We start from the raw sequence: 12,578 nt of genomic DNA on the forward strand, positions 1-12,578 counted from the left end.
AACTGCTTTAGTGCTGTTTAGACTCACACAAGTTTGTATGGTTGCAAATAGACAACACTAGCAATGACCCTGGTGAAAAAGAAATTAATATTCAGGAAGTTTTTTCACCTGAATGGAAACCACACTTTCCCCCTTAAAGCAACACAATGTAGTTCTTTAAACCAAAATAATAACCTCAAACTCAATTTCATACAACACTGACTTCTAAAAAGGGAAATGGATTCTCTGACGTTGCTGATGCACGTCTGGTTTTTACACATACTATTCACTGCCCTCACTGTCTCAGGACCTTCTGAGCCCAAATTGGGCTAATCAGTCACCTTCGCACCCACCGTTAGGCTGTGATAAACGAACAAGAAGTAATGTTGTAATGTAGAATTATGTCCCTTTCCATCAGATTCCGATAAATTGGTTACTCCCTGAACACTAAATGGGAACCCAGTACGTTGAAAATGGGCAAAAAGATGGGAATCCTACGTCGTGTTTCTTGAAGAGGTAATATTGGCAACAGCAACTGAACAGAAGCAAACCCACTTGGCAACAAAAGCAAAGAACAAGAGGCAATAACATTTGTTTGTTGTTCACAAAACACACGGGGTAACCAATTGTTAGAAAGTTGAAACTTCATTTTGAAAATGATTTACAGTCTTCTGAAAGACTCACCTTGCTCTCATATACCTCATCAATCATCAGATTGGTCTTGATTTATAATGTCACACACTTCTGAGCGGCTGAATTTAATACAGTATTGAGTAAATCTTTTCAATTATCCATGCAATGACAAACTTCCAGTAAGACAGACCAGTATGTATGGTTTGGCATACACTACAGAGAAATATCTCATGACTGTACACAATGCAGTGTTGATTCATTGAACACTCAACTCAGTATCGAGGTACTTTTACATTTCTGCCTGAGCTGGTTCACTGCTTCTCACTGGCCTCCAGGTAGTGTTGTGCATCCCTAAGGGTCTCTTGGAGGTCCTGGTAACGCGCTAGTGTGCATGCCTCATCTAGCCGAGCCCAGCGGTAGTCCTGGTGCTCCTCAGACAACGTCACAGACATGGCAGGGTCCCGAAGCTCAGCCAGCCAGTAGAGTACAGTCTTATCCTTCCCGCGCACCTGGTAGTGCAACTCCTTCAGGAAGTTCTTCACAATGCACAGGTGTTCCTCACCAAGACCTGCTTCTTCACGGGTCTCCCTGAGTGCAGTGGTGAGGTCATCCTCACCAGGGTCCACGTGACCTACACAAAAAAAAGGTTTTCAAATGTGCATATAACATACAATTTTTGGTCTGAAAATCTCATGAATACATACTGAGTGATAGGGATAAGCACTTCAGTAGGTGAACTACACAATTCACACAACATTTTTGTCTGACTTATACAGAAGGATCAACCAGACACATTAGACAGGCAATTGCAGTGTAAGGTTTCAGAATGTAGGCCCTAAGAGGCACCTTTAGGTGGAGTCCAGTGGTGCTCCCCATAGGACGTCTGCAGGAGAAGGTATTCAATGCTGTCAGGAGGAGCCTGAGCCAGACGACGAAAGATAATGAAGCCACACGCTCGCAGCGCCATCACCTGGGGTTGCAATGATAACAGAGATTCCTTGTCATATTGTGGCCTATCCGATAGTTACATTTCATTGAAGTATGGTTAACTTAGGCTAAGTCCTCTGATCTGACAACATATAGGGAACAAAGTGGGTAACACCGTAAGCCTATAGCCTAAATCCGCTATTGTGGCTGGCTTTAAAGTTCAAATCAACAGTTCAGCCATGGTATGTAAATATTTTGCGCGGAGTGACTCTTCCTCGTCCCCTTCTTCCTACAGTGTGCAACTACAAAGTTGGAGCTAACCTGCCCTAGGCTACAACAACACATATGGGCTATTCTGCACCGAGATACGACCACTCGTAAGCTCATAACGCTACACCAGGCATTCAACACCCGTTGTTTACTAATTCATCAAAATATGGCACATGATTAATTGTATTAGCAAACGTAAACCTAGGCTCCTAGCTGAAGCAGTAAACCTTAAGACTTTGGCGAGCGAGTAGGTGAGCAAGCTCTTTAGCACAGGTGAAACAGAATTTCTGTCATATTGACCTGGGGTATTTTACTGCTTTCCCAAGCTTTTAAAATAAATAGCAGCGTTTTGTTGAATATGCATTAGGTTATACACTCACACCAGTCTGTACAGCTTCAGTCCAGACGGAGTAGATGGCACACAGCGCACAGTTCCGCTTTCAATCCCGTTCGATTTCTAGCTGCACTTGAACTGCGCATATGCTGCGCACAATTCATGCCCACGAATACATGCATGTCCCCGTGCTTCAAACGCTACCCGCTACTCTTGGCCAAAATCATAGGCCCACTACAACTGCGCTGCTATTTATCTGTATAAGTCATTATTACATGGCAATAATAATAAGTATTCAAAATATTGTTGAGAGAAATAGTTTGGCTTACATTCTACACTGTCTTTACCACAATGGTGTTCTATGCTAAATAAATTTAATGAATTATTTAAGTCTGGGGATTTCTGGACCGTTACTCTAACATAAACTTTAAATATTTGTTTCATTATTAGGTTACTTTGTTTCAAGAATAAGGCTCAGTGACAATCTCGCAGATGTTCTTAAGTGTTATAACTGCAGAGGCCTTACTTGTGGGGGACAGTGATAAGACCGATGTGACGTCCGATTGTTAACTGTTCTGCCAAGATAGCGGGACTAGGCCTACTTGAGCACATTTCTTTGCGGCATTTTTTTAGCTTTACAAGTGGTGCGTGAGCGTCTGGTAGGCTTAAGGTAAGTTAACATAAATGTAGGTATATTTTTTATTCTTTGTTACTACTTTATGAAAAGGTCTGTGCCACGGCCACAATTGTTAATCTGTAGGCCTAGTCTATTTAGCCATCTCAAAATATGTTCTCCCACATTAGGCTTGCCTTCTGGGAGTCAGCATTTTCTCTGCATTTAGCCCACAATGACAAGATAGAGAATCAGTAATGCAAATATTTTAAAATGTAAATAATCTTTAATCCAGGTCATTTAGTACACTGTTTAAAAGAAAAAGATTCTCTAGATTTAGAGTCGAGGTCCATCATGACTACGGAGGTGAATGGTGTGTGTGGCCAGGCACACTTTGTAGGGAAGCGGAAGGATCTTGTCCAGGCGAAACGTTCGGTCAGGACAGTGGACGGCAGAGAAATCATCATCATATACCACCCAGACACCTTCTACGCACTGGACCTCCACTGCTATCGTGAGTAGAAGCGGTTCTGTCTAGTGTTTCAGTAGATGGCGACAGAGCAACAACAATGTAGCCATTGGTGCATCATGAATGTTCGAATTATCTCATTGCGTCCAAGTGTGGCTATGTCGCCAAGGTATTGGCAAACATGTTAAATGGTTTGAGTTCTCAAATGAAAAGAAACTGATTTAATGAATTGTGTGTTAGGAATGTCTCTAGGCTATATCACACTCTACACATCTGTATTTCCAAACCATCATTTTGGGAGGTTTGGTCACCCTGATAGAAAAATGATCTTACAGCATCTCTATGCCTATATTCTCTTGGTTGCAGGGAAGGATAACCTTAACCTATTTAATATTCCCTTAAGTTAGATGCATGCTGGTGATTGAATGAGGCAAACAAATAATTTACAAATATTTTAAATTTGGATAATTTCAAGCTGAAAATAATAGCACATGAGTAGGCAATTACTTAGTTAATGTATTCGGTTAGACAAATAGTATGTGTGTGTGTGTGGATGAGTCTGTCCAAACAACAAAGGAATAGTTTAAGCAGTTGCATTCAATATTCAAAACATTTTTAACCTGTGTTCACGAGAGTAGGAGGGATATGTGGAGTAACCCTCTCTGCTATGCCTCTCTGGTTTCATGCCTCAGTGAGTGTTGTCACAGAGCTCTATTGCAATGGCATGTGGAGCCCAAGATGAGAAAGACAGCTGGTCGCCCGCGGCTACCGCCGTGCAGTGATAACAACATCTCTCTTTACAGATGCGGGAAGCAAACTGGAGCTGGGTGACATCGAGGTGAGCCGAGCAGAGCGCCACATGTCTCATCCTGTATTCCCAGAGGCCTGTCAAGGTCTGACCGCATCCCCTAAAGCAACTCTCTGATGCCTTGTGGTTGTGCCTGTAGCAGACATGGGCGCTAAAGACGGCCTACACTATCAGATTGTTCCTGGCTGATAAGGCTGGTCTCACAGCTGGTACAGCCTGCTGCTAGCTACGCAAGTGTTAGGGTGCTCGACCCCTACTGACAGATAACAATGTACACACTCACGGCACTGTTCGTGACTGTGCATAAACATTATGCATATTGACTTAATGAAACCACAATGATGGTTAATATAAAAAGAGGAATATTTTGCAATCACTGACCTTCCTGTATTATGGTAATTCACAGAAATGCTACCCAACTGTACACTGCCTCTTCGGTTTTTATGAAACTGTGACTCATTTATTGTTGTTGTATACAGGAGATTGACAAGAAGCTGTGCATCATTTGCCCCAAGCACAAGTACAAGATCACACTGGCAGAGGGAGAGGGCCTCTACAGGGCTGCTGACCCACGCCAGGAGAAGCGTATCTACAAGTGGTACTCCAAGGGCATCAAGCAGAGGGTCCACAAAGTGACCGAGGATGGCGGGGATGTCTTTGTGACCCTGTCGGACACCACGTGCTATATCGAGTCTGACTACTATTACACCGAAAAGGGCAGGAAGGATAGGGAATTGGTGGAAGACAACAAGGGGATGGACACCAGTGAAGACGAGGAGGACTGCTGATGTCCATGAGAGTGACCACTCTAGACAGATCACCTTTCACCCATGCAAGAGGCTCTTTTTTTGCCTCCATAGACTCCATAGTTCCTACATAAAGCAGCAAGTGCACATACTTGGGACTTCACACAGGAATTACTAATTGGTCAGGTCTAGCTCTTTTCAGGTTTACTAGATTACTGCATAGCACAGTCATTCTTTACGGTGTAACAAAACTATATAACATATAGAACATATGTAGTCATTCTCCTCTCATATGGCATTGTAATAAAATACATTTAAAAGTCCAGCAATACTTTGTACAAAAATATTAGTTGAAACAAATAAAGAGAAATGCATACATTAGTCCATTAGCAGCATCTGGGAGAGAGGAAATAATTGATTCTTTATGCTTGTGGTGGATCAAGGCAGGCTTGAGGGACTCATGAAATTAGCATTGTAAAACCATCCTCATTCTTCTCATTCTGAAAGCAAACCACTGTGTCTTCAGAATAATCACAATGTAATTAATAATGATAAAGTTTAATTACTCCTGTATATTTTTCAGGAGATTTACCGGTAGTTACAAATTACATTTTCCTTCTAAAATGAATTAATGTTTTTATTTACTTAATTTTAATACTGTGTATAAAAACAACAAATTCAGCCACGCTAAGCTTTGAATTAAGAAGGTGAGGGAAAGGGTATTCGTTAGAAGCTGCCATGGCCCATGAGCATGATTATGCCCTCATGTAGATAGCCCTCTGTAGGCTATTATAAACAGACTTATGAAATGTTAAAAGATACCCAGAATCCCCTGGGTTTATGTAATTATGAACAGTGCACATATTTGTCTGACATATTTCCCATAGCTGGCTACTACGTCCAATTATCTCAGTGGAGTGGGCCTGGAAGAGAGCCTTCTATTTTGCTGATGTCAACGGAAATAGTCAGTGAGTGCCAATACAGTTGCTTTCCACTTGCAGTCTCCATAATAGCACCATGGGTAAACACAGTAAAAGTACAAGTCAACATGGACTAACATTACAGGAACATTCCCTTTATCACAAAAGTACTGGTACTTACATTACAGGAACATTTCCTTTATCAAAAAAGAAAGAATGGGGGAGCTGGTTAATAATTAATGTTAATTTGCGTCAGTGGTTAAGAAGGTTTCTACAAATTAATTTGAATCATACCCTAGAGGACAGGCTCTAGACTCTCAAAGGGCATGTTGACATTTTATTTGACGTCACGCTCAAACAACTCTACGCTTCCTTCCCAGGATGAGCTGGATTAGGGCTGACAGCTCGTACATGTTTCACCTGTTAAGGGGTTAGTTGGTGACGGCGGGCCGGCCGCGATCCTCTCTATCTCTGGCTCCTCTGCGCCATGGCGTCCCTCACCGCCACGCTCGGGTTCGAGGGCCAGAGCCGAGACGGATTGCGTGCCAACGGGGAGGGTCTCTGTGGTGACTGTGGCCCAGCAGTCCTGGCGTAGCTGGGTGGGGGCGGGCCTGCAGAGCGCGTCTGATCCTCCGCCTTTCACTCTGCTGTGGAGGCAAAAGTCAGATCATTGCTTTGGTCACTGCCCTCACGCCCCCATTGTAATATGCCTTATGTCTGCCTTATGCCAGCATGCCACCACATGGCAGACAATACTCCAGAATAAAAGTTGGAAAATACTTAACTGTGGCTCCAGTTCTATCAGTTCTTCTAAAGCAACAGTGGTTTTAGTGTAACATTAGCAAGTTGACTCGCAAAGACCAACACTATATATCAGTATGTAGTACTACACTTTCTTTTTCAAAGCATTACAAATCACCAGTGAGCTGTATCATTACGATTTGTGTTGTTTCAGCATATGGCTTAACAAACTGATTACGTTTTAAGCCACTACAATATTGAGTTAATCCGCTGCTCATTATTGCAGGGTTGCCCATTTGTACTCCAAACACTGAGTAGAGGAAACCCATCACTGTCCCCCACTCCATTAAGGAGGCACATTAACCGTATCGGCTTAGGGAAGCCCTTCACTAACCCTCATGAGTAGGAGCCATGTGGTTGTTATGCCCCCATCACCATAGCAAAAGGCAAAAAGCCCAGTATCCAGCCACTCCATTTGTCAACAAGTTCGTTTCGGTCATGAAGGTTTTAGAGTTACCTTTAGACAAATCACGCCGAGTCTGATCTGGACATTGTAGGCCTTTCTCCATGGGTACTTTTTTTCCTTCTCTGTTTTGAATTTAAATGAAAAATTAGACTCTGAGACGAAACAGGGTCATCAGTTTGGAGTTTTGGTCATCACCATATTTATTTGAGTAGACTAGCTGACTAATAACAAATTCTCCACGAAAAGGAAATGAGGTCCTACATTAGGCTACCAGTTTTTACACACAATTTTCATCAAGCATTGCTCCTGAATGGTTCTCCTGCCAGGCATTTTGCAAGACATGCAGGGTGGTTTTTGTGTCTAGCACCCACTGCAAATGTTTTCACTTCGCACAAATTGTTGACCTAGAAGGTTCTGTCCATGCCATACAAAACGATGGGTCGTACGTTTGAAACGCTTCCATCCTGATGGCATGCAGTTAATGTCCACAGCTTAGACAGCACATAAATCATCTTGGACAGTGCCTACTAAGAGAGAGAGAGAGAGAGAACTCCTACAGCTGCTATGAAGGGGGTATATATATGCAGATGTAATGGCTGGCTGACACATCTGTCAGAAAATGCTTTTGTCAGAAATAAGGAAGTAGGTCACAGGGGTCAGACTTCTCTTGTCATGGGCCATAACCAAAAGCACAGGCTGACCTGCTCTATGGAGGCTAATATACTAAAGGCCAGCGCATGAAGATAAGGTGCATTAATGGACTTCACCCTGACATGCCGCAGTGACCACATGACACTGTCTTCAGAACCTGAATAATTGACGCGCCTTGGAGGCCGAGGCTGCAGTTGGAGGTGTTCACAGTTTCAATGCAATAGGGCCCATTTCATCAGAGACAAATGAGCGTCAAATCAAATGGTTGGCTCAAGCATGGGTATTTCGACCTTTATGGTCCAATCAGGAACAACTAATAATTGTCAACTTATAATCAACAACAGGAAAGCCAGCTTTAAGCAAGATGTGAGCAAGGATGTCCAGACATCTGACACTGAAAACCACCTGGGACAATGAATGCTCTCTGTTGTGATTGTGAATAGCTCCATCTCCTAGCTCTTCATCCAGTATTGTATTGGGTATTGTACTGTATTGGAGGTGGAACATTACAAAGTTTAATCTTATTCGGAGCCACCTGCCAGAGTTGTAATCACCTGTGAGGAGGGGTCACTGTCTCCCATGAGTTCCTCCTTGATTTCGTCCAGGAAGTCCATGATTGACTGGATCACCTGAGCTGAAGTCAGTGACATCATGAGAATGTATATCATCAGCGCACAAACCATCTATACAACAATTCAAGCTTATTCAGTGTGTTAGAGATCAGATGAAAGTATATATTTTTTTCTCTTTATCTGTAGCTTTTGCAGTGATACTGCACTAAGGTTGCTGGGTTTTTTTGGCACACCATTGGTGCAACACAGAATTTTCTGTAACGGCTCATCATGGTGCCACGAATCCAAGTTTTAAAGTCCCTGCTTATCACATCATCACAACACCATCACATCATCATCACAACACCTATTTCCCCTATAATTTCCCATATTGATAAACTGCAAAAGGTTGTGTTGGGTCACCACTTGCCAGTGTCACCAAGCTGCCTTAGGATCTTTTTCAATTAAATCTTTGAATGAGATGCAACTCACAATGTATGCACTTACCAGCTACATTTCAGTATTTTTGTAAATTAATCAGCTTCTTCCAGTTTGTTTTTTGTCTTACAGCTAACACAGTATTCTTATATGCAATCATTCTTTTAAGCTTGTTGGGCCTATAAGTGCGCCTAATGGTAGAAAATGTTTACTTATGCTATTTTTATCAGGCTGGGAAAAACTTCACCCACATCAAATGATTTAATGAAGATATTTGTTGATTCGACCATCGAATCGTTCATTGTGGTTTGATAGGTTGGGTCTACCACCAGATTGTTTTGGACGAGTGTTTTGTTAGTTTGTTTGATTGCTTGCCAGGCAAATGGTCTGCCTCACAATACCTCGGGAGGAGAAACTCTTCAACAGACGGCTGCAAAACCAACCCAGTGGCCGCCGCATAGCAAGCCTGTCAATATAGAACACATAAAAATACATTCAGAAATAAACTAGATTACTTCCTTTACAACTCTACAATCAAGTTTGTTGAAGGCTGTTTATTCGCCATCCTGAAATAGGCCAACATATTACTTTGCTTTATGTCAAAATTTTTAATGGATAATGATGCATTTTTAGAGTGTGAAATACCTGCCCGATGTTATGGGTCAGAGGCCCGCGGTCTGATCTGATGGGTAGGCCTACTCCAAGCTGCAGTGTCCCAACAATGACGTGCCAGATTGCTCATGATGTCATAGCTACATGTCGGAATATTATGAATAGATTAGAACATACTGTATAGTATATATACAGTCTATGGATTAGACCAGAACCCTGGATTAGACCATGTCCGATATTATCACGTTTTGTCCTCAACCAGGAATGTATAGGCCCTTTCACACAGAGATTACGCAAAATTTGCGGGAAGAGGAGACGTCTTTTTGCCGCAACGTGTGTCTGAAAATGAGGTGAAAATTTGCCGGCCTGCTGATCTTTTCACAAGTCCCGGCGATTTGGGGAGCCAGGAGACAGGACCTATGGGTGGGACCAGGTGGACCAGCTAGCAAATGTAAACGTGACGTGCAATAGGGGGCGTGTGCGTGGGCCTTATGCACCCTTCATATGCAGCAGGTGTGTAATTTTCAAAGCCATGGCGGGAGAACCGACAACACTTTGGCTAGCTGCTGCCCACATCTTTAGTAGGCCTACCTTGCAGATGCAATTGAAGTTGCTTTGCATCATCGTGCAGTGCTATGATTCGATAGAATCGGATTCATCTTGCGAGCAACGTCTTCGGACAATAAAAAGTAATTTGGATGAGAAATTGAAGAGAAGCAGGGAGCAGTTGCATTAAGCATTACAATACCTACTCTTGTTCAAGAGCATTATCGCCTGTCCTCGAACAATACAGCAGGCATTCCTAGCATTAAAGTCCACAATATTCTAAACAGGTGCAGTTACCAAAGCAATCGGTATACAATGCATTAAGCATTACAATAAGAAGTGTGATTTCACCGATTAGACGTCCACATTTGAATAACCGCGGACTTAGGCTGTATTTGTGAAGTCTGGCGAATGTAAATGAGTGAAGTACACAGGAAGATTAAACTATAAATGTTTTAATAGAAATAAATATGCTTGAACTATTTACAAGTGCAAAATGAAACATCCAACAGTGCAATGTAGGCATATTATAGCCTATCTATTTACAAACATTAACTATTTACAAGTGCAAAATGAAACATCAGTGCAACAGTGTATTATAACTATTTACAAACATACAAAAAAGACCATCCATACCAAAAATAGAGCCCTATAACTGCAAAATATGCAGTGCTTAAAAATGTTTTTTAAAAATCGCAAAATTAAAAACAACAATATGATCAGTCCAGCTGCTGATAAGACGCAGACGGCCCGTTGTGTGACTCATCCATGTGGAAGCAGGGGAATGGTGACGGAGGAGAGTGGTAGGACGCTGCAGCAGGTGCACGGTAGTGGCGTGGGGTGCTGTGCTCTGGTACAGGAGCTGGTATGCTTGCAATCATGTCCCGCATAAGGGAAGACTGCGACTGCATGTCCCTTTGGAAGCTTAGTCGGGTTGTTTCATAGGCAAACAAATCGGCGAAACACACAGGGGAATGTTATGGCCTGCAATTGCGAAAATGTGAATTTACCTGGTTGGTTATCAGTGGCTGATTGTTGGCTTTCGGTGTTGGAATCGCTGGTGCTGGTGTCGGCGCCAGAACAGACACTGGGTGCTGGGGATGCAGGTGTCGCCTCCATACTGCTCTGAAGAGCGACAGGGTTGGCCGAGTGGCTGCTCCCCCAAATCGCACAACAGAGGTGGAAATATGGCCAATCCAGTCTCCCCCTGCCACTTCTGCCGTTGTGGTCATTGACGCTGTTGAATTTTTTGCAGGCTTTTTAATTTGCTGGTGACCTGCATCTTGTCCCGTGCATAGCCGAGGTCGCGGAGTTTTCCGGCCAGTCTTTCCAATAGACCATCCTTTACTGTCCTGTTCATGTGGCGCCTCACCTCATCTTCTCCCCTAAGGACAAGGAGCGTCCGGATTTCTTGGTCTCCCCAGTGTGCCATGTTTTCTTTCTCCTTGTTGTTGTTGTTCTTCTTCGTTCTTATCAGCTGTGTGTGTTTTTTAAATCTCCCGGTGGTGGGTTGCATAGCGTCACTAGACACCCCCGCCCACGTTCCCCCTTTCCGCCTTGACCCATTCACACTGGTGGCGGAACGAAAAAACTCGGCAAAATGTCTAGGGGGCTTGGTAGTAAATTTGGCGAGACCCTTTGTCCCGCCGTTCCGCCTCGTCTATGTGAAAGGGACACTCGTTCCGCGATTCTGGTACATAAAATCGCGGCAATTTTGCCAGTGTGAAAGGGCCTTATTATGATACATTTTCCGAGAAGTGAATTTTTTTGGTCAACTGGAATGCAGAATACAGCAGATCGTATTGCACATTCTCTGCTCATGGGCTGTCATATGCCTATTGTTATAACAGAGATAGCCTAGCATGTCATGTGCGGCTTTTTTTTTGTTCTGTCTGGCCGACCGCGAGCCAGTTGTTCCCGTCACAGAGGGGAATAATTAACTGGAGTGTGTGTAGTAATTATGGTTTTCTTCAGCCCAGCAGGATGGCGAAAGTTCACTGGGCCGAGAATTTGTGTAGGGGGCATATGTGCGCTCGTGCATAAATATGGCCATACTGCTTAGGCCTAGCCTACATGACCTGCAGTAACCTGATGTCTTAACCATGCTAAAATGGCGGTCACGGTTGGGAAAAGTAGGCTATTACTATGGAAAGGTGAAAGCATATAAATGTAAACTATATAAACATAATCTATTTGATATTCCAAACATAAGAGACTAAACTTGATCAAATCCATCATATTCCCTCCCACATACCCATCTGGCCTTCTCTGTGTGTGTGGGTGGTTGTGTGGCCTAAGGGGGAATGTGTCCTAAAAATAATGTCACATGATATTTAACCTCACATCCACACCAGCACTGTAGACAAAACAAAGACTTTTCTGTAGAAAACACCAAGGATGTCCCACAAGGTTCTGTATCTGTTCTCTACTTTCAGAAAGTTCCCTTATCAGCTATAACTCTGTGTAAAAATATCAGCTATAACTCTGTGTCTGTGACCCTATCCGAACATGAATACCATCTAGTGTCCTCACATTCCAATCTTTATTGTTACTAACACACTAACACTAGCACATATTGATATATTGTCCAAAGGATGGGTAGGTTTACCTGAACTCAGTACCCATGTATGAAAAAATAGGGAGCCGACATGAATAGAAGTTAAATGAAGCTTGAAAAGTGTATCAACATTTTTTTTACCCCAGGGCCTGGAGCACTTACGCTTTGTAACATTAATCATTCTCTGCTGGATTTCAACATGTTTGTTTGTTTGTTTTTGCTATAAATGCACGGAGCCTTGTAAGAACAAATTACCATGAGAGACAGACCCGGGAGATTTGAGGAGAAAATTAAAAAGGGGACACAGAAAGGAGAAT

At 42.9% G+C, this 12,578-nt stretch overlaps 2 protein-coding genes across 3 annotated transcripts; one reads left to right on the top strand and one right to left on the bottom strand.

Moving 5' to 3' along the window:
* Window positions 1–605: 605 nt before the first annotated feature.
* nudt2 (nudix (nucleoside diphosphate linked moiety X)-type motif 2) lies at window positions 606–2,320 on the bottom strand. The gene is made up of 3 exons (XM_076283349.1): window positions 2,190–2,320; window positions 1,459–1,582; window positions 606–1,243 (listed from the first exon to the last, which is right to left on the bottom strand). Exons 2-3 carry the CDS (start codon window positions 1,577–1,579, stop codon window positions 924–926), a joined length of 441 nt encoding a protein of 146 aa, XP_076139464.1. The 5' UTR covers window positions 1,580–1,582; window positions 2,190–2,320; the 3' UTR covers window positions 606–923.
* Window positions 2,321–2,661: 341 nt separating this feature from the next.
* Window positions 2,662–9,047, top strand: rfesd (Rieske (Fe-S) domain containing). Of its 2 annotated transcripts, XM_076284697.1 has the most exons (4): window positions 2,662–2,813; window positions 3,091–3,270; window positions 4,029–4,063; window positions 4,513–9,047. In XM_076284697.1, the coding sequence occupies exons 2-4, from the start codon at window positions 3,111–3,113 to the stop codon at window positions 4,819–4,821; spliced, it is 504 nt and encodes a 167-aa protein (XP_076140812.1). In that variant the 5' UTR covers window positions 2,662–2,813; window positions 3,091–3,110; the 3' UTR covers window positions 4,822–9,047. The 2 variants fall into 2 exon arrangements, with proteins under 2 accessions (XP_076140812.1, XP_076140811.1); XM_076284696.1 differs by lacking the exon at window positions 2,662–2,813 and having other exon boundaries at window positions 2,820–3,270.
* Window positions 9,048–12,578: the final 3,531 nt, after the last annotated feature.

This window comes from Alosa pseudoharengus, unplaced genomic scaffold (assembly GCF_046254945.1).
Source record: "Alosa pseudoharengus isolate Yale_2024_CS ecotype anadromous, Long Island Sound unplaced genomic scaffold, YU_APseudo_1.1 YU_APseudo_1.1_scf_14, whole genome shotgun sequence".
NCBI classification, from domain to species: domain Eukaryota; kingdom Metazoa; phylum Chordata; class Actinopteri; order Clupeiformes; family Clupeidae; genus Alosa; species Alosa pseudoharengus.